Here is a 23,268-nt window from a genome sequence, read left to right on the forward strand (position 1 = left end):
ACCACTCAGCATGTTTGGCAGACATGGGACAATGGAAATCAGTAAATAGATTCAGAAATATTCATGCAAAATTTAATTTTAACATGTATGGCAGTGATTAGATGATGCTGGCCATTACTTTGAATCAGAAGTATTTATGCTAAATTCTGATGTAATATCTGTAACATCTCAAAAACATGAATAACCAACACTCCTAGAAACATAAGAAGTAATTTGATTAAAAAAACAAAATCTGACTTTCTATAGCTTGGTATTATTTAAAATTCCCAACTTAGTCCCACTGTCCACATATGTGGACATCGATTAAATTTTTTTTTTTGTTTTGCATGTTTCTTAGGGGCTAATAGTTACAAATTAGAAAAGGGAAATGAAAAATGCACACAGCAGGAACGCTCGGGTCTCAGAAGGTTAAAATAAGACCTTGATTTTAATTAAATTGCATTTCTGTTGTGGACAGTCTTGTTAAAATAACTTGAACACAGACCAAAAAAAAATAAAAAAATAAAATAAAATATCAGTTCTATCAAACATAACAGGTTAAATAAGAATAAAATAAGCACAGCACCCCTTATCCTTATAGGGTGACATTAAAGTCTTAAAATGTGTTCCTTCATGCAATAGAATGACACGGCTAGAAAAACAATAAATAACACAATAACTGAAGTGCATGACATTTCTGTTTGATATATTACATTTCTTTACCCTGGCCAATTAAAATGAGTTAGGACATCTACATTTTGCCACATTACAATACAATAAGAGATTTAAGTTCATGGCCATATTCAATCAACCTACTATTGCCTGTCATAAAATATTAAAAAGATGTTTATATAATTACCGTCCCTAAAGTATATTTAGGGACTATTTGTTTAAAGAAATAGTTCACCCAAAAATGACAATTCTGTCATCATTTACTCACTTTTATGTCTTACGTAGCAGTTTGACTGAATTTGGCCACATTTTCTGGATTCATTGGTCATGATAACACACGTTAAAGCACAAATCATTACTACCTACCATCTACATTACTAATATTTTTTTCCACATATGTGATGCGTTCTAATACAGTGGTAACTACGACATCCACAGCAAAGCATTAATGTTGTATTTATATTATTGGCTGTTTCATGATGCTGAACCCATCAACAAACATGACCCAACCCTGAGCTTAGAGTAAAGAGAAACCTGTAGAGAATACAAAATAGAAGAAAAAAAGCCTTTCTGTGTTCATTTCAAATGGTACGCAGTCATCGTAAAGTTCTATGATTATGTAAAACATGAATTAGATGTGTTAGTTCAGTACACTTGAAATGAGAATGACCTGATTTCTTTTCACTGTATTTACAGGCACATGCAGTCACAGGTGTGAAAACTCAGAGAACTAGTCAGCAGACAAGACGTTTAAATGTACACATCTACTTAACAGTGTAAATGGATGTTATTCAGATTTTGATTTCGTAATGCACATATTGTAGCTTATGTAACGCTTTATGTGATATAACGACAACCTATGAGCATGTATGGATGAATATTAAGCAAGAATGACATACAATAGCAATCAGATATTTTCTTTAAAATTACATATTCATATAAATACATAATATGCATATATTTGTTTTTTCTTTTTCATCAGAAAAATAAACTGCTTTTTAAAGATCCTTCAATAATTCATATACGTTCCTGAGAGCGCCACATGGTGTTTGACAGTAAATATGTGATCAATGGTTTTATATTATGAAAAACTAGGGATGTCCCGATAAAAACTTTTTGGAACGAGTACCAATGCTTTCTTTTTGGTACTTGCTGATACCAGGTCTGATAGTTTTTTTGTTTTGTTTTTCTGAATTCCATATCAACAATGTATTTAAATGTTATCATCAAAGTGGTGTTTATATTAATGAATTCATTAAAACTTTAATCAAATGAAAGTATAACAATTCATTTTCAACATGATTTTATATTATTTTTATCAAATGAAGTGATTTTACAGAGAACCTCACAGCACAATCCTAAATACAACATTGGAGATATTTTTGTCATATAAAGTGTTGCATAACAGAGCATCACAAATGTGAGATGTTGCTTAAATATAATAAAATTACTATTTATTTATAATAATTATTATTATTTGTAGTATTACAGTGAATATTACATAACTATACAGTAGTGATCCATTTCTCTCATACTTTTTCCCCTCAATTAAATGGAGCTTTTATTTTGAAGTGTTGTGGTGTTATGACCAAAGAGCTCTGACGTTATGATGGTAGCTTCCCACTCTGGAAAAGCCAGTCGCAACGTGACCCAGTTTGATTATTAAACTTCAAAAGGCTGCTATTTAATGAAATAAATATGAAGTCTGTATGTGCCTCACGCTACGAAATGAATTAGCACTCTGTTTAATGTCATCTGCTGCAAACAGGGTGCGATGCTCATGATGGTGTTTTCTGTGTATGATCCAAGGATATGAGCACTTTGTGTCTATGCCAGCACAACACCGGCTCCACACATTCACAAGCACTCACATTTAAAGCGCTGAACATGCAAACTCTTTATCTCAGTAAATCGCCACTTTTGCGGTTTAATAATCACACTAGGACATCACGTGATTTTAATTTGTGCGCTAAATATGTAATGACATGCATACGTCAGATGGTATCGGTTTTTGGTATCGGAGCATTGCTGGGAGCTTGAGTGAAAGTACATAAGCGCGGTATCGGACCCGATTCCGTTGCCAGTATTGGTATCGGGACATCCCTACGAGAAACTTGTTTCAACTCCTCTGAGCATGATTCAGTTTGACAGAAATATGTCATTAGCCCTTTTGCTTTTACCTCAGCAAATAATGTGATATAACAACAAATTTGCATCACAAGTAGCCTTAGATTAAATCTGTATTTAATTGGGTTAGTGTGGATGTCTTTTACCAGGAGTTCATCCATTGTGTTTATGTAGTGAAGTAGTATGTTGTGTGAAAACAGTGATTAGTTATGTAAGATCCTCTCAAATGTATCACCATCCTCTCTGTTTGCCCTGTTACAGCTGCTAAATATGACATCTAAAAATCTGGAGAAAAAAAAAATGCTTTAAATGTGCTATATTATATAAAAACCACAGCACAGTGTTTTAAGGTAAATTGTTGGTGATAATAAAAAATGTAACTCCTTTACCACCACCTTAAATAAGATAACTTTTTTTGCTGAAAATATAACTGTAAGCATCACATAAAAATGTATAAAATTTTAAAAACAGATATTAAGTTTTAGCATGTATCACTTGACCTCTCTCGTATATATGTATGTGTGTGTGTGTTTGTTTACAGTATGTAAAAAAGGTTTGTTCCAATACAGTATTATGAGGTCAGAATTCGCTAGTCTTGAAAAGGCTGTGATTTGATTTTTAAGAAGAAAAAAGTGTCTTAATTTTGTGAAGTTGTTTACCTGGCCATGCTTCTTTTACATTTTGACATGTCATGAAAGTTGAATGGGTCAAACCTTAAAATGAGTTCAAATGGATAATGAGTATATATAGTAGGGTCATTTTCAGAAAACTATGTCTTTTGTGTGCTATGTGTGTCCACATGACTTATGTATAATTAATATATATATATAATTATACTTATATGATTAACATGATAATTAACAAGATGGCCAAATAATCACATAGTTTGATACATTTAACACCGGTTTGTGTGTAATACTAAAGAACCTTTAAAATAAAACTTTTAAAATAAAACAAATTTCAGACTTACTGTGACAGGGTTGAAGTAATTTAGCACTTAGGGTTAGTAACAATATATAACTTGGTCCTTTGCAAGCAGTGTTGAGTAATAGTCCACTACATGTAATCTGAAATACATTATCAGATTACAAAAATCAAGTAATTATAATTAGATTGCATAAATTTTTTTAACGTGTAATCAGATTGCAGTTACTTTTTATTAATTACATGATTGCATATTGAATACATTACCTATCAAGTTTTGATTTCATGTGTAGTAATGTTTAATTACAGGTGTAAATAGATAATATACTTAAAATTAGATTTGAATAAAAATTACTAATCCAAAAGATTAGTAATCTAAAAGTAATCCAAAAAAATCAGATTAGATTTCCTAAAAAGTTTAAAATCTAAAGATTATGTTAAAGATTACAATTTTAGTTGCGTTATTTGTAATCAGTAGCAGATTACACGCGCTGAGCACTTTATTAGGAACACCTGTACACCTAATTACTGTATTTATGCGATATCTAATCAGCCAATCTTCAATGCATAAAATCATTCAGATACGGGTCAGGAGTTTCAGTTAATGTTCACATCAACCAAAAGAATGTGGAAAAATTTGATCTTGGTGATTTCAACCATGGCATGGTTGTTGGTGCCAGATGGGCTTGTTTGAGTATTTCTGTAACTGCTGATCTCCTGGGATTTTCACGCACAACTCTAAAGTTTACTCAGAATGGTGCCAAAAACAAAAAAAACATCCAGTGAGCGGCAGATCTGTGGACAGAAACGTCTTGTTGATGAGAGAGGTCAACAGAGAATGGCCAAACTGGTTCGAGCTGACAGAAAGGCTACGGTAACTCAGATAACCACTCTGTACAATTGTAGTGAGAAGAATATCATCTCAGAATGCACAACACATCAAACCTTGAGGCGGATGGGCTACAACAGCAGAAGACCACATCGGGCACTTTATTCAGACCATAGTGTTCCTGATAAAGAGCTAAGTGAGTGTATTTAGTATTGGGGGTTCACCTGTACCCTGACACAGAATTTTCAGTTACAAATTTCCTGAGAATGACCCAGTGCTAAATACTGAAACAGATACTGTTTTGATTGTTTGTTTGTTTTGTTCATGTGAAATGAATGAAAAATATTGAAATGGCTTTCATATTCACCATCAATTTTGAATATGTTGTTCCAAAGCATTTCTATCAGCGCTATACTTTGCTTTTTCCCTTCATGAAGCTGACTGCATCAATAAATTCCCTTTTGTACACCCAGCTGCTGTCCTTTGCTACTGCTACAGCTAAAGACCTTAGGAGACTTGTCCAATCTCAATTACTGCTACAAGAACTTCAACATCCATCCCTAAACAATCATGTGGCTTAACAAAATTATGAGTTTGACTTGCAAAATATGTGAATCAGAACAAATAAACTTGATGTAGGAGAGCAAAACTGTCTTCTTCATCAACCCCCCCCCCCCCCCCCACCAATTCCCTGTGTGCCTCAGTCCCCCCATAGCTGCTCCACAATAAGTTCGAGTTTGCAGAGAAACCAGCGGCGCAGAGGGCAGTAGTACTCATAGTGGAACTGCTTGAACTCTGGCGTCTGCCGGATGTCATGCAGGAACGAGATGTCCAGGTCTGATTCCAATAGTACGAGTAGAAGAGGAAGAAGAACCATGAGAAGACCAGCTGCCATCACCACTAGTCGGGCGGCACTGCGTAGACAGGCCTGCATCTGCTGCCGTCCGCTTGACGAGCTGCACAAGGATTGGCGAAATGCCTCTCTGGCCAGTTCCCGCTCCCTCTTGGCTTGTAGCTCAGCCTGCATCTCTGGATCAGTGTGAAGCTCCTTCAGCAAGCGTGCAGGACTCTGGAACAGCAGGTCTAAGCTACCCTGGCCCTCCTCAACTGGAGTCGGCACCAGACTGGCAGTGGGGTTATACGCCGTGTCTGAGATAGTGAGAGTGCCGGCCACATCGTCTTCAGTGTCTGCATTTATCTCTCTCCTCTCCTCATCTACTCTTGTCCTATTGGCTGTCTCGTCCTCTCGTCTGTCCTGAACATGGTTTTCTCTCTCTTCTATCTCCTCCTCCTCAGGCGTGACCAACGGTTTCAACGGGGAGAGATGAATTGAGTCTTTCAAAGCCGAGAGCCCTGCAGAGTGAATAACAGTTGCTTTATGAGTTAAGATTGATTGTGCACATTTAGTGAAAAAGATCAACATGATCGCACAAGAACTCGACATGTTGCTACCGAATGTTCTGGTACCTTGACATAAACCCCATTCTGCCGACTTACTAACAAGCGCTATCTCCAATCAAACATTTTTACATTAATTCAAACCTGTTGATCTTTTAATGTGCTGCTCCTGACAGCCTCTGAAACATGGGTTCTGGTCCCATCTAAACCAGGAAGTAATCTTGTTCACATAAACATCAGTGAGTGTGATTTAGAGGTTGCATTTTCACTCTGAAATGAAATTTTTCCACCATTGATGGTTAGGTTTAGGATTGGGGTTTGGGGGTAGAGTTATGTAAAATATGCTTTGCTTTCGACTGTATTACATAATTTACATAACTAAAAAAATATTTGATTTACAACTCACTTTTGGCACCCTTCTTTGGGCATTTCACCCAGAAACTTCCAGCTTCGGCCACTGGGGAGCAGTGGTACGAATTTCGGCAAGCACAGACCGATTTCAGTGGCAGAACTTTTGACCTACTGTTGCTGAATTCACAGTGGGATCAGGCTGAAATTATACAGTGGGGTCCAAATGTCTAAGGCCACTATTAAAAATGCTTATATTTTTCATTCTTCTAATTAGAAAGAAAATTAAACTTGATTTTTCAAACAAATTATATTATCAGCGCAACCATTTGTGTTAATTGGAGCTGGCACAGACTCCACAAAACGTGATGATCATGTTATCCAGCATGTTTTGAACATTTTCCAAAGAGCATTTTGTGTGTCTCCATGGAAGCAAGACAATCCAACCTTTTGTACAAAGGAGTTAACATGGCCAGTGTTACAATTTTGCTCATATTTGATAAGTGACATACAGTATAAATAGTGCAGAATCTTTAATATATCATATTCACTGTACATCATAAATATTTCTGTTTTACATTTCTTTGGTCCTAAAATGCTATAACTTTTATTATTTCTAGGTTTAATGAGTAACAAAATCTAAGATTTTTGATGTGGACTTTTAAACCGCCACTGTATGTATTATATTCATTTAATTTACTCTTAATTCATTTCTCTTGCACTTACTGGGCCTCATAAGTAAGACATTTAAGGGTTTAAGAAAAAAAAAGGCAAAGATGTCCTTGGGGGCCAAGTTCGTTATTTACAGTGTTGCGAGGAAATTATGCTATATCTCCTTTGCTGGAGTTACGTGCTTACAGAGTGCACGTAAATGCGTACGCCGTTTTCGTTTCTTAAGCAGATTTCTTGAAAAAGACGGCTTGTAAACGAGCTGAAAAATGGATGAAGCAGTGTTAGAAATAATGAATAATTTAAAAAAACTATAATAAAATGTTAAAAAAGAGAGAAAATAAACCCCAACCCTTTCTTTACTAATGTATGCCAATTATTAAGGCAGTGATCACTTTTCATTTCACTTCAATTTGATTTCACTTCTACCAAAATGTAGCAATGGCAGTTTGCCTGAAAGAACACAAAACATTCAGATTTACACATGATTTACGCAGGTGTAAATTCGAAAAATTTCATGAATGCAACCATTTACTTAAAAATGGCTTTATGAATGCTTTGCACAAAAATTAATTTTGCTCATCATGAATGAGGCCCATCATGTGCATAGTGTGTATTTGTTTGTATGTGTGTTCAAATGGCTGTAGTCTGTGCTCTTTGGACAAATCAGGTCTAAATTTAGACCCAGCTGCCTGGGTAGTGTGGATTAAGACAAGTCTCCAGGCTAAATTGTCACTGACGTCGATGCTGCTCCATGCAACTATTCCCAAACACACACACCTCTGACTTGGCAATGTCATTTAAAATAACCATCTCATCATTTCACAATAATAATTTAAAGTACTATTGAAAAAAGTCTCTTCACAAAAAAGGCTGAATTGTTGGGTTTGATGTTGAAAGCATTAATTCCACAGGTCAAGACAAATTAAAATCACTGAGCCATCACTGAGAAGGCATACTGGATTTCAGCGCATTTCACTGACAGGCATTTAACAGTGCTTGGAATCAAATATTAATCTTGACAAACTGGATAATCAGGAGTCCATTCAACACCTTTTATAGAAACACATTTAAGGGACTAGATGAGAGAAGATGTTGCCATAGTAACACATATAAAGAGCCATTTAGCCTGGTAGGAGGCAAGAGTCCTCGCTGGCTACAGACCATCACTGCAACCATGGCAACATTCAGACAACAATAACTAAATCTGAAGGTGATTTTCCTAAAGAATGTGAAAGACATGGACAAGAAAAGAGATGGACATCATACCGTCTCTTAAAAAAATATTTGACATCTGATTCCTTCCCCCACATTTATTTGATTTGACAAGAAGGCAAAGTAGAAAGAACTAGATTTTGTTTTTGTTTCTTTAGTTTTTTTGAGTAAAATATGAGTTATGCTTGCCAGTGCAAAACTTGCTACAATGATGATAGGGTGTTCAGGGTGGTTGCTAAGGCATTACTAGGATGTTTCTATGGTGGTCTAGGTGGTTGCTTACTGACCCAAATCAAAAGTGCCTATTCCGAAGTCTCTATGAACCATATTACAATACCTACATTTTTGCAAAATGATTTTTACGAGGCTTATTGTATGTATCGTTGCATTTTCCTGATGAAATGAACACCAGAAGCACTACAGCAACAACGACTTTTATTCACTTTCATACAAATCACGAGTACATTGGCAGATTACCAGTTCATAAACACTTATTTTTCCCCCTGTTCCTCACACAATACTTTTACTATAGTGCATGACTTGTTAGGTAATACATTTTATTCTTTGTACTACATAAAAGTTGACACATGAGCTGAAAGTCTCATAGAAGCACCAAAAAGTGACATGGCTGCTTCAGTAATTGTGGTTTTCATCCCACATTTGTTTTTTATGACACTATTGGTTAGGTTTAGGTTTAAGGTTTAGGGTAGGGAGGCCGGTTTTGTTGATTTAAGGGTGCTTTCACACTTGGTTCGATTGTTTGGACCAAACCAGAGCTAATTTCTTCTTCACAATTATTTGGGTCCGAACCGCAGACCGATTACGTCATCAACATGAGTACAAGCGGCAGCTGTTTACCACTGTAACTAGGTAACAACTCAAGAAGACATCAGCTTCACTGTGTCAAATGAAGTATTAAAGTTTGTCTCTTTGGATTTACCATCAAAACTTTACATGCACAGAATGACACTTGCATTTGTCTCCCTCAGATGATTTGAATGTGCAATGATGTGATGAATTTTAGCGTTTGTCTGCCGCGACCAGCGGATGCATTGCAAAAGAGGTTAAGAATGTGAGCTGCTCTCTGAAAGTGGTGTATTTGGACACAAGTAGGTAGGTGAAATGCATTATACCACAATGGTTGCGACCGGGAGCCTGCAAAGATGCGAATTATATGTCATCACAAGCAGTTCACTTCTGCGATTGGATACAATTGCGTTCATATCAGCAGCGAACCGTATCAGAGTTTACATGAACCATACCCCAGGCCACCTTTTTAAGCGGACCCTGGTGCGGTTCCCGGGTGCACACCCGAGTTCGGAAAACAGCGTTCACATCACCCAAATGAACCGAACTTTGACGTCATTCGAACTCGGGTGCGCACCAAAAAAAGCTATTGTGAAAGGACCATAAAATTCGATAGAGCATTAACCTTAAACCTCATCTGTTTGGGAGGAATTGTAACTTACTTTTAGTGACAATTTCACCTAGGAAATGCCACAATATGTGTAATAAACCACGTAATGTCCTTTTTGCAAAAACATCTCCACAGTCACATAATTGTCATGAGATCCGGCTCATAATTTGATAAAACACAGTTGCCTTTTATCACAGCCCTGTTACTGTAGTTTATATACTTATAAAGACTATATAAACAGCAAATATCTAACCAGCCATTATCTAGCTGTCATCAAACACAAAGCATAAATTCGGTTGTCAGTTCAACTTTTAGTGGTTAATCCTGTTCTGTACACACAATTCAGTAAAAATACAGTAGAGACAACTGCATTCTATATCCGAATAAACTACTGACGATTTGGCTACATTCACACAGTCAGCGTTTGGAATTGACAACCATATTTACTTACAGGTATGAGTTTTAAAATGTCCTGTTTATACAACAGCTTACAGTAGCAGTTTGAATACTGTCTGTATGAACAAACAACTGAAGTCACACTATATAACCATAACTATAACCATAGTGACAGTGACTAAAGTAAATATCAAATATGGTGATGCCCGTCACACAATTGACACCGCATTATTAAATAAACAAGTCCAGTCAAGGTGTGAGTTATCCATCAGAACAGATCATAAGTAACCGACAGCGGCTTTGAATGATTTATTTTTAATGAATTAACATTTTTATTGATTCAAAGAAGACAAAGAAAAACAAAACATATATACAATGAATCAACATTTAACTCCCACAACTACCCCTCCCCCTCCCCCATCAAGAACCCCACCCAAACAAACAACTCCGTGGTGTCACATAAGTACACACACACACAAAAAATTAAAATTAAATAAATAAATAAAAAATAAAATAATCAAACAGCTCTAAAACTATGCCTCTCTCTCCACAGTCCCTCTCTGAGAGTCCCCCAAAAACATCAAATAACTACCCCATTTCCCATTAAATTAATCCCAGATCCCGAGCCTTCTATACGACACTTCCTCAAAGGTTGCCACCCTCCCCATCTCCTCACACCACTCCTGAATTGAGGGTGCTCCAACTGACTTCCATCCCCTTAAAACAATCTGCCTGCCTATCATAGCACTGGTCAGGACCCAATTTTTTATGTATTTATCTCTTTCGTCGATGACCGCCTCATGACCCAAAACAGAGTCTGGGGCAAAACGAAATCAGAGTGCCCAACACACACAAAACACTGAACCTTCAACCAAAATTCCTGGATCTCAGCACACCACCAAAAAACATGGGCCATGTCTCCATCCTCTGATTGGCAACGCCAGCAGGTGGGTGTGTCTTTAAGACCAAGCCTATACAATCTAGAGGGGGTCCAATAGAATCAATGTTACATTTTGAATAACATAAATCACACCTTTGCATCTCTAGATACAGACTTGATGTTCTTTAGAATCCTAGACAACACTCCCTCCTCCAATACCAAATTAAAATCTTTCTCCCATAATTTCTTGATAGAAGTTAAAGCTCCATCCCCCAGACTCTGAACTAGCAGGGAGTAATACACTGATGCCTCACAGACCTTTTCCAAAAGCAGTAATCACCTCTCCCTGAGTATCTGCCACTTTAGAGGGGTGTATGCTACTCCCAAAAACAGTACAGAGCAGGTGGCGCAACTGTAAATACCTAAAAAACTGAGATCTGGGAATGGCGTCCACTGAAAATGTTGAACCAAATTATCAAAGGATCTCAACACTCCACTCTCATATAGGTCACCAAGTGTAGTAACCCCCCTCACAATCCACTCTGACCAGCAGAAGGGGGACTTATTAATACATAATTTTGGGTTCAGCCATATGCTCGAGGCAACATTTAAATAAATGTCCAAATTAAACACTCCGGACACTTTTGTCCATACAGAGTGCAAATGCGAGATAACGGGGTGTAATTTAACTTCTCTTGTTAGTTTGATAGAGAGGCTTTGCAATGGCAAAATAGGGGCAAGAACTTCCTGTTCAATACAAAACCAGGGAGGGGCTCTCTTGGGTAAAAGCGAGCAATGAGCCAAATGTCTGAGACCGAATGTATAATAATAAAACAAAATCTTGGGTAGGCCTAGTTCGCCTTTGTCAATCGGCCTATGTAATTTGTTGAAATGCAATCTGGGGCATTTACCATTCCAAATGAAGGGCTTCGCTATGAAATCAAATTGCTTGAAATAAGAGAGGGGGACATCTACAGGGAGAGATTGTAGCAGGTAGTTGAATTTTGGAATACAATTCATTTTAATAACATTAACCTTCCCAATCTTAGATAAATGTAATGAAGCCCACCTACTCACATCACTCAAAAACCTTTTTAATAAAGGGTCAAAATTAACTAACTAAATCATACAAATTTGCTGGGAATAAAATGCCCAAATACTTAATGCTATGTTTGGGCCACTGGAAGGTGCCCGGTTGAAAAGCCGTTACTGGGCATTACACTGTCAGAGCCAAAGCTTCGGATTTAGACCAATTGACTCTGTATCTTGAGAATTTAGAGAAGGAGTTAATAAACCTGTGGAGGCAAGGCATAGATCTAGTGGGGTCGGAGACGAATAATAAAATATAATCTGCATAAAGCAAAAGCTTATGCGCCACACCTCCCGCCATCACCCCTCCTTTCTTATCGCGGCTGCTAATGGTTCCAGGTCAAGACAGAACAATAATGGGGAAAGAGAGCAACCCTGCCGGGTGCATCTATCCAGAGTAAAATAATCGGAAATTAATCAATTGGTTTGTACCGCCGCTACCGGGTGTCTATAAAGTAACTTAATCCATTCAATAAAAGTATTTCCGAACCCATATATTTCCAAAACCTTAAAAAAATAATCCCATTCTACCATATTAAATGCCTTTTCGGCGTCAAGTGAGATGGCAGCGACCGGAGTCTGATCATTCGCCACTGACCACATGATATTGATGAAACGCCTAATGTTATCAGAAGAGCTACGACCCCGAATAAACCCCATCTGATCTATATGTATAAGAGAAGTCATAACTTTACTTAACCGGTTAGCCAACATTTTTGACAAACTCCACCTTCTGTGACAAAATAGTATTATATCTGTATTTCAATCGGGTCAATTCTCAGAGGCCATCAGACGACACTTGGTGCTTCAGCTCTGCCTCAGCATTTTTAATATTCCCTTCTAACTCCAAGAGTTCTCGTGCTTTGGATTTTTTGATGAATGAGGCATACTGTATGATCCTGCCTCTAAGAACTGTATTAAGTGCCTCCCAAGCCACGCCCACAGAGGATACTGAGGACCAGTTGGTCTCCATATAAACATTTGTTGGAATTCAGGATTTTGCAAAAGGGATACATTAAAGCACCAGCTATACAATTTCTTCTTCTCCGTGTATGGCAACACCTCTAAACTCACCAGGGCGTGACCTGAGACTAAGATGTTTCTAATTGAGCAATCAACAACAGATGAAATGAGGGACTTCTAGAATAAATCTTATGGACTGATGAAAAAAATGTATAGTCCCTACCAGATGGGTTCAAAAGTCTACAAATATCTGTAAGACCAAGATTTTTAAACATTTTGTGAAGCGTCAATGTTGCTTTAGGGGTCTTAAACACTTTTGCTTCATTATAATCAAGGACTGAGTCCATCAAAATATTAAAGTCTCCTCACAATATTATATTACGAGGGGTGCCAGCGGCTTGCAACATCCCTTCAATATCTATAAAAAAGCCCTGATCATCAGCGTTAGGTACTTAAATATTAGCCAAAATCAACCTTTGCCCCTGAATTTCAGCTAAAACAACAATGACTCTTCCTAATTTATCATTAATCTGTTTGAGACATTTGAATTGTAGATATTTACTTATCAATGTAATGACTCCCCTGCTCTTACTCGAGCCAGCACTAAAAAAAACATGTCCATCCCTTATCTTCCCAAGTTTTTCAGCTTCCTGCAGGGAAAGATGCGTTTCTTGAAGAAACACAATATCATATTTCTTATGTTTAAGAAAAGAAATAACCTTCCTTCTTTTTATGGGGTGCCCCAACCCATTCACATTCCATGTGGAAAGAGGCAATCCACTCATATTAACATCTGACACTTTAACATATTAGAAAAAATATATTGTGTGTCAAAAACAAAATTATAAAGACCACATTCCAACATTAGAGCAACAAACCCCAAACTTCCCCCAAAACAAAAAAAGAAAAACATGTGCATTAACCCCGCGCACGACAGCGCCAACCGGCGTCCATCCCTCTAAACTCAAACAGTCCACGTACGCCTACGAGAGTCCCTGCGACAACTTTGTCGTAGGATTGCTCAAGTCCGGTGCTCCTGTACACATTTTGTGAGACAGAATTACAGAAAATAAACTATAAAACAAACTCCAGCCAATAGGCGGGATAAACACAAAGATGTGTAGATTCCTCCACATAACCGAAGATGTGTTCCTCCCCAAAACAAACTCCAGCCGCTAAGCGGAACCAGCACAGCAACAAAAAAGGCGCTTAGTTCTTCGGACAGTCAAGTGAATGGTCAGTGAGTCAGGCTCACTTGGCTGTTACATGAATGCAAACAAAATGCCCTAATCACTCCAATGTTTTGCAAGAAATATTCCACAGAACAAACTCCAACCAATAGGAGGCATAAGTACAAAGAATGTGCAGATTCATCCACAAATGCCCTGAGGGTTAAACTGGTGGCATTCATGTTTCACAGGTGCGAGATGCTGCAGTGTTGCTAGGATTATCACTTGTCAGTCATCTCGAATGTGGAAGTCAGTCCTGTACCATACACACGTGGAATGAAAATTTAGGGGATTCACTACCAAAATGTGGTTGTCAATCCTGAAACTTTGTAGTGTATATGTGGCCATAAAGACTAGATAAACAGCAAATATCTAACCAGCAATTATTTAGCCATCATCAAACACAAAGCATAACAGAGCATCCTTTTATAACCCAAAGCTTCAAGTTCAACTCATATTGCATTGCACTGAAGAAACACAGCTTAACTCTTAATGATGAATTTAAAATTAAGTTAATGCCTTTGATTGTTGTTATTTGAAACTAAAATGCTCAACAATACATCACTTTTATAGTAGCCATTGAATTAATAAAACTTATAGTTTTGAAATGACCAATCATGAGATTTACATCTCTATTACTAGTTCCGTCATAAATGAAAATTCTGTCATTATTTACTCACCCTCATGTTGTTCCAAACCTTTATGACTTTGATTCTTCTGTGGATTTAAAGAGGATACATTTTGAAGAATGTTAACACTGTTCTGTTTCCACCCTAATCTAATGAAAATTACGTGACTGTGGCAACATTTTTGTAAAATGATATTACGTGGCTCAGTTCCGAGGTGAAATGTCCACTGTGTGGCACTAAAAGCGAGTGAAATGTTCTCCAAAACACATGAGGTTTTTAAGGTTAATGCTCTATCGAGTTTTAAATCAGCAAAACCTACATCTCTGCCCGAAACCTTAAATTGATAGTGTCATAAAAAGCAAATGTGATGTAAAAAATGCAATTGCTGAAGCAACCACTTTATTTTGTGGTGCTTCTATGACAATTTTGGCTCATGTGTCGACTCACCTGCTCTTCAGGACTCGTAACCCGGTCCTTGCATTGCAACGCTCTCTCAGTTGACCTACCCCACAACTTCATGTTTGAATATGCTTTGAAATGTACTTGGTTTTTAGTAAAAGTGTTTAGATGTCATAAGATAGCATTGTGTGAGGAACAGGGCAAAAAGCAAGTGTTCATGAACTGATAATCTGCCATTTTTCTCGAGTTGTGCGAAAGTGAATAAAAGTAGTTGTAACGCTTCAAGTGTTCATTTTACCAAGAAAATGCAGCAAAACATAACGAGCCATGTAAAAAGCATTTTGCAAAAGTGCAGCTATAGTAACGTGTTTCTATAAGACCAGGTTGTCTTTGTCCCAGTAAAGTGAATGGTGACTGAGGCAAACATTCTGCCTAACATCTCCTTTTATGTTGAAATTTTGGTCTGTTTCTCATCCAAAGCTATCGTATGGCTTCAGAAGACCTGGAAGCTTTCAGTACCCATTCATTGTAATTGCATGAGAAAAAACAAACACAGAATTTCTCCTTTTTATGTTCCATGGAAGACAGAAAGTCACACAGGTTTGAAACAACATGATGGTAAGTAAATGATGACAGAATTTTCTTTTTTGGGTGAACTGTCCCTTTAAGATTCCAAAATGAAGCACGGCTGCTCCTAAAAAAAAAAAAAAAAAAACAGAGTAGGAATTGTGTCCTATATTGATAGATAAAGCATCTGCCCTGTTACTTGGAAAACATCATCTCAGCAGATTCTGGTGACTTCCATACCGGTTCCTGAGATACGTTCCCCGTGGCCGAGCAGCCGTACATAGACATCTCGTGTCGTGTAGTTGGCCATGCGGAGCTGCAAGTTGCGTCGCGTGGTGATCTTCACCTGACAGCGCATAGCGTCCACCCGGTCCTCCAAACCATCACCAAGAACCACATTCAGAACCCCCTTCACATCTTGTAGAACTTCCTCAGCAAATTTTTCACAGTCCAGTGCATCTTGTACACCCCTTCCATACTCCCCTTCCCCTCTGAGAACCTCCATATCCGACCCCCTCAACACATTCCTGACAAACCCCCCTCAAACTCACGGCACAATGACCTTCTGCTGGATTCTGCTCCGGTTCAAACACGGTTCCGACACGTCTGGTTAACGCTGTGATAAATGGCACACACCTACTAGATGGGGTCCGGCTAGCCCCTTCTCTTCACTGGTTAGTGGACATGTGGACAGTGTTCACAAAGTCAGGGTATTAGGGGCCAGATCATCCCAAATGCAGGATGAGCTATTTATACAGCATCACTTAAAGCACATGGCTTTGCTAATCACAGGGGCTGATAATGGAGAAAAGAAACACTCTGGAGAACAGTACAGCTCCTAGACATCACACACACAGACACACACATGCACACACACAGACCCGAGTTTAGTCTGGGGTCTCCTGAACCATCTCTGACTCTATTATTTGATTAATATTACATGACCAGATATTAAGGCTTCTAGCTAGCTATCACTTTTTTTCTGTGTATACGTTTCCACTATGTAAACATTCCATTTCTGGTATCCTTCTGTGTTTCATGCAAGTTACTGGGATTACCGGCTTTACGTGGTCATGACAGTAGTTGAAAGATTGCATATAACATTTCACAGACAAGATTAATCCCATGTGAACATGTATAATGTGAAAAAAGTATTGTGGCTATACTTTCGATACACTGTGTATTTTAATGCTTATTCCAGTGTACTGCCTTGCCCCATAGACTTCCATTGTAAGCAGTACTCGAAGTGGGAAAAAAATCTGTACAGGTACGCAAGGAATAGGTGAATTAGACACGAACTGCGCATCATTGCTGGTAAAGTATACTGGTACGCACCAGCACACTTTGAACACTGATTGTAAGAGCATTTCTAAATATTTTATTTTTGTTTTTATAAAATGCAGTATGAGTTGAAATTATTGTCTATGGTAATTCACAGCATGTCATAGATGCTGTAGACAGGGCTGTAGCTCGAGGAGTGAAAGGTGGTAATGATTCTATGGGCCCACAGGTCCAGGGGGGCCCGACAACAAATTTGAAACTGTATTATTTAATAGGAAAGGGACCCAAAGCAATATAGAGTCAAGGTCTCCAGAATACCCAGCTACGTCCCTGGCTGTAGATAGAGCTTAACTTGTGGTGAACCCAAAAAATTCCATTAAATATTTCTCACCCTAACAGTGTAACAAATCAAATCATTGCACCAGTCAAGACTCGTTTGAAAACCATTGAAAACATTTAATAAACACTTAATTTCAACAGACACTCTCGGTAACACTTTATAATAAGTACACGGTTATAAAGTGTTTGTGAAGCATTAGTTTATAGTTAATTGATAATATGTAAATTAGTGTTTCTACATTATTAATATATTAATAAGCTACGTATAAATTAGGGATGAGCACGAGTACTCAAGTAGTCAGGTACTCGGACATGGCAGCAAAGATCGATCATGAAAACGATTATTGATAGTGATCACGCATGATGTGACTTTTCACTTAATTCGAAATCCAGTGACAATTACCTGACAACTAAACACACAAACAAAGAGGGAGCTTATTTTTAATTTTGAGATTGATTACGTTGTGGTTTTGTGGGGTACATTGATTGTCAGAAACATCTCATAACAACCAAACTGATACAATACTGCAATGCTATCGTTACGATAATCAAAAGAGAGTGTAATTAACTGTGTTTTGAACACCTGTCTCTGCAAAATGTTTGCTAAACACGTTTTATTATCATTTCATGTAAGAACTTTGACTCGTTGATGGATATTATTTAATAAAAGTGAACGTTTGTCACTGACCGTAAACCTTGCTGCCCTGCGAAGTAACACGCACCTGCATCTCGATGAAATGGGAGTTGAAGATTTCTGCACGAGTTTCCAAGTTAGATGTCCAATATAAAGTGTCCTTCCGTTGCACTTTCCCCAGTTGAAAGGTGGAAATTCAGACTCTCCGAGTTGAATGGAACGCTTCATGAATCACAGCAACAAAAATAAAGAGCATCGCGGCTTTCCTCACAAGAGCGAACAATTGGGGACACACACACAAACCAGGCGCGTGTGGCAGTGGACTCAATGCGCTGAAGCAACGCATATACAGCAGGCGAGTGTTTCAAACAGCTAGACAGTGCTAGGCAGAGCGCAGCTAAATGGAACACAATGCAGCGTCTTCAAACTGAACTTCAACTTAACACGCATATTAAAAACACAATGGTTAAGGCGTCTCCTGTTATTTGAAAATAGACGGTTCAGACAGTCACTAAAAAACTGGTGCGTGCTTAGTAAGATTACTACGGTAACCTGAAGGAAGAACAGACAGACGTGCGTTGGGCACATTCTCTCAGAGTTGGACAGTGAATCTTCACATAATGATAAAATATGATGCATTATATTTTGAATCTTTTGTACATTTTGTAACATTTTATTTTATAACAGCCTATAATAATGAATAGACGATAAACTGAAACAACAAGGCACAATGCAGCAGCTATAGATGTTTGTCAGACATGTTATTATATATAAAGTTATGAACATGTAATCGACCCTCAAGTACTCGACAAGTACTCGAGTAATTAGTCCGAGTACTCGAGTAGACAAAATGACCAAAATGCCCATCCCTAGTATAAATAGTATGTTATTTGTTTATATTTACTTTAGCAAATTATTTATTATTGTTTAATAAGTTCATAAACAGGTATAAGCAGTTTGATAATGTTTTTTTATCCTTAGTAAACAACTTGTTAATTATTCCTAACTGATGTATTTTAGTTGATGTGGTAAAGAAGTGTTTATGAGAACATTAAGAAAGCATAAATTCATAGGTAATAAATACATCAAATATGTAATGAATTAGATAGGTGTTTCTGCTTAATTAATTTTTTAGGAACACTTACTATTAAATCAATTAACCCTTAATAAAGGTCGTAATAAAGCACTGACTAATTGTTACCTAAGCATTCTGCGTGACCTAATCTAAAATGAGAGCTATATATGCCTAATTAAACATTTATTAACATGGTTCAATAGTAAGTATGGCCAACTGGCCTGGGGCCAGTGTGAGAGTTGACCATTCAAGTTAGTACTAGTTGTCACCATGTGTTGTACATGTGTCCTAGTATGATTATTAACCCTTTCATACGTACCGTGACACATAAATGATGGTTAATAACTGGGCCCCACAGCGTGACAACGTCGCTCGTTCACTTCAGCAGCAGTCTGCGTGACAATACTAAGGATATTTGCACTAATGAAGTTTAATAGGCACTTAATTAGCAAAATATCATTTAAATTCAATAATGTAATTTTGCATGCTATTTACTATTTCTGTTCTTTTATCATTATTATTATTATTTGCTATTTCATCACTGTCATGTGACGTGCTCGCTATTTCCAGAGCGCTGGCAGACTGTATCGGCGGGATTTTGACTTTCCTTCTGGAATCTGATTAAATTTAATGAAATATTTATAGTAGGTCCACATATGAAGCTGAATTAAACAGTCATTTTAATTGGAAATCCGAGTAATAGTAAGAACAAGTCTGCTCATAAAGCTAAATAGGATGGAATATGCTAAAGTTGTTTGAGCAATTTGAGGATCTCTGGATGTTTCCTCTTCATGATTGAGATGGCCAAGTTTTCAGAGTAATGGATCATTAATAAATGTTTAATTAGGCATAAATATTTCTCACTTTAGATTAGGTCAAGAAAATGCTTAGTTAGCAATTAGTCAATGCTTTATTATGACATTTATTAAGTAATAATGGCTTTAATAGCAAGTGTTTTTAAAAGTGTTTTCAGTAACAAATAAATTAAGTTTAAATGTATATCCAATTAATTACATATTTAATTTCTTTATTAACTATGAATTCGTGCCTTTTGCATGTTCTCATAAACACTTCTTTACCAATGGTTTGCATCAACTAAAACATATCAGTTAGGTATTATTAACAAGTTGTTTATTAAGGATAAAAAAAAACATTATCAAACTGCCCAAAAATGAACTTATTTTTTTAATTATTGTTTTTATCCCCTTTTCTCCCAATTTGGAATGCCCAATTCCCACTACTTAGTAGATCCTCGTGGTGGCGCGGTTACTCACCTCATTCCGGGTGGCGGAGGACAAGTCTCAGTTGCCTCCGCTTCTGAGACAGTCAATCCGTGCATCTTATCACGTGGCTCGTTGTGCATGACACCGCGGAGACTCCGCATGTGGAGGCTCATGCTACTCTCCATGATCCACGCACAACTTACCATGCAACCCATTGAGAGCGAGAACCACAAATCACGACCACAAGTAGGTTACCCCATGTGACTCTACCCTCCCTAGCAACCGGGCCAATTTGGTTGCTTAGGAAACCTGGCTGGAGTCACTCAGCACACCCTGGATTCGAACTCGCGACTCCAGGGGTGGTAGTCAGTGTTAATACTCGCTGAGCTACCCAGGCCCGCCATAAATGAACTTATTAAACAATAATAAATAATTTGCTACAGTGAATATAAATGAATAACAAACTATTTATACATAGCTTATTAATGTATCAATAATGTAGGAACAATAATTTATAAATGATCCGTTAACTATTAACTAATGCTTTACAAATACTTTAAAACCGTGTACTTATTGTAAAGTGTTCCCGACACTCTCATAGCTAAGAGGAAAGCCAGCAAATAGTCAATTTTAATCAAAAGTCATTATAATGTCACTTTCTTGAGTTGAAAATTTCCAATCCCCAAAAAGCCACAAAACATCTATGACTGTCAGATCCAGTGAACCAAAGAGAAGCCAGATATTCAAGCATGAGTCACTGTTCTCCTCATTGGAAACAGTTTTGTCCTTAAAGACTTGAACACAATCCCTGGTAATTTTGTATTGCAGAAAAACAAATGTTTTGTTAACTTCAGTAATTGCAGCTTTGGAGGTCTTCTTGACATGATCATTTTTAGTGGTGCTTGCAATTAGTCAAACCAAAATTATTACATTTTAGTGTGCCATTTCTTTGGTGCGTTGAGGAGAGGTGTGCTATTACTTTTTCACGCAACTGGAATTACAATTTTCACCTGATAAAACATGGAAAAAAATCAATCCCAATAGAGACATGGGGGTGGATTCTTTTGACTTGGACCAGTAAGCAATCACCTAGCAACCACTCAAAACACATTATCAACCACATAGCAATGGCCTGGCAATCGCCAGATCAATATTGAAGTATTTTATTTCTATAAATTATCCTCCCAGCTCAGTAGGTGGTGATATGCACAAAGAATGCGAATCACCAAAAACAAAAGAACAATGTGAAAGCGAAAGTGGATATTTATATTAAAACATGACTTAAATATTGATCTGTTTCTCACCTATACCTAAAATATAACTTCTGAAGATATAGATTTAACCACTGGAGTCGTATGAATTACTTTTATGCTGCCTTTATATGCTTTTTGGAGCTTCAAAGTTCTGTCCACCATTCACTTGCATTGTATGGACCAACAGAGCTGAAATATTCTTCTAAAAATCTTTGTTTGTGTTCAGCATAAGAAAGAAAGTCAAACACATCTGGGATGGCATGAGGGTGAGAGAACTGTCATTTTTGGGTGAACTATCCCTTTAAGAGGAACTGACTTTATAAAGTACCTCCACTAAAAAACATTTGTTTGTTGTCCCATTGGTTTGGTATTTTGCTATCTAATGCATTTTATTCAGACATTTAAGTGTGGCTTAAGTGCTCATATAATTTTTGGGCACACTATATTTGCAAGCATGTAGGTAATAAAGTTATAATGATAATTATGATAAAGCATTAAGCCACAAGAGCTCATGGGTAAGGGTGTATTTAGGCACGATCAGATGTGGATCACAATATCTGTTTTATAATGAACATTAGGCACTGTAAAGGATAGATTAGTGATGGCAAACAACCAGCAGGCAAACATATTCATAAATGATATGGTAATTTGTCCAGCTGGGAGAAGCATTTAGGGATAATGCTACAAATAAATTGATGAGCATATTAAATGTTACATATTGTGGAGACTGTGGGTTAGGATTACATGATCATAAAAATCTAAATTACATGTTGTGCACTTTGCTAATGCCCTTGTGGAAGGGTCCATTGTGAAAAGATTCCTGTGCTCAATTTCATTTGGAACGACCCTACAAGTCATGTCCCCTTGCTGGAATTCGCCCTGTGTTTGTTTGTACAGGATGTAAAGAAAAGCCCTGAGATGGGCCTATGTGATATTCAGTGCTTTAAACCTTGCCCCCTCCTCCAGTAACTCGATCTGTATGGGGCTTAAGATTGATGCAGACTTCTCACATGTAGCCCAAAGCTTTATCACCCCTGACTCACATGACTAGACCACTCCACCAAATCAACGGTAAATAAACGTTCTAATCAGTCCCCTCCTTTACTCTACCCAGAATGAGTTTAAATAGCTAAACGAATTGATTGAAGAACATAATTTAATCAGGGCAGCTTCAACCTTTATGAGCATGTGTACTTTGAGTGTCGATGCTTTAATGTACACTTCTACTCTCACTGCACACGCCCGAGCAGGCCTCTTTTTAATCACCGCTAACATGTTTTCCACTGGGATAATCACATGAGTATTTATAACCCTCTGATTGGAGTCTCCACAGAGACCAGCTCAATTTTATAAGATCCCCTGAGAACAGCTGTCAATACCATAGCTCTGTTCCAAAACCTAGTGAGCTGCCTACCAACACAGCATTTTAAGGCAATTTAGGTGCGCTCCTGATTCGAGAAAGTTTTTCCAAAAGGTAGGCAGCAACATTATGCTTCCCTCTAAGATACCTCTTTTAGGCAAAATTTTAAGGTAGCATTATCTGTATCACTCAATGGGGGAAAAAATTTAATCGATTCAATCAATACCGTCAAGTGTAGATACAAACAGTTAAATCTATATTTTTAAACGAAATTAAAATATTGTGTTGTTAGCATAGCAACACGCTAACGTCAAACTCAACTGAGTATCAACGATTGCTTATAAATCTTTAAAGGCTGACCTACCTACCATTT

General features: G+C 37.5%; 1 protein-coding gene across 1 annotated transcript in view; it reads right to left on the reverse strand.

Annotated features, from left to right (window-relative positions):
- Positions 1-5,231: 5,231 nt before the first annotated feature.
- LOC127415121 (FERM domain-containing protein 3-like) overlaps positions 5,232-23,268 on the reverse strand; it is a 112,269-nt gene continuing 94,232 nt past the window's right edge. Inside the window, exon 14 of the mRNA XM_051653690.1 lies at positions 5,232-5,884. Coding sequence (XP_051509650.1) covers positions 5,232-5,884 — 653 coding nt within the window. The remainder of the gene's footprint in view (positions 5,885-23,268) is intronic.

The sequence above is a fragment of the Myxocyprinus asiaticus genome, chromosome 24 (assembly GCF_019703515.2).
Source record: "Myxocyprinus asiaticus isolate MX2 ecotype Aquarium Trade chromosome 24, UBuf_Myxa_2, whole genome shotgun sequence".
Taxonomy (NCBI): Eukaryota; Metazoa; Chordata; class Actinopteri; order Cypriniformes; family Catostomidae; genus Myxocyprinus; species Myxocyprinus asiaticus.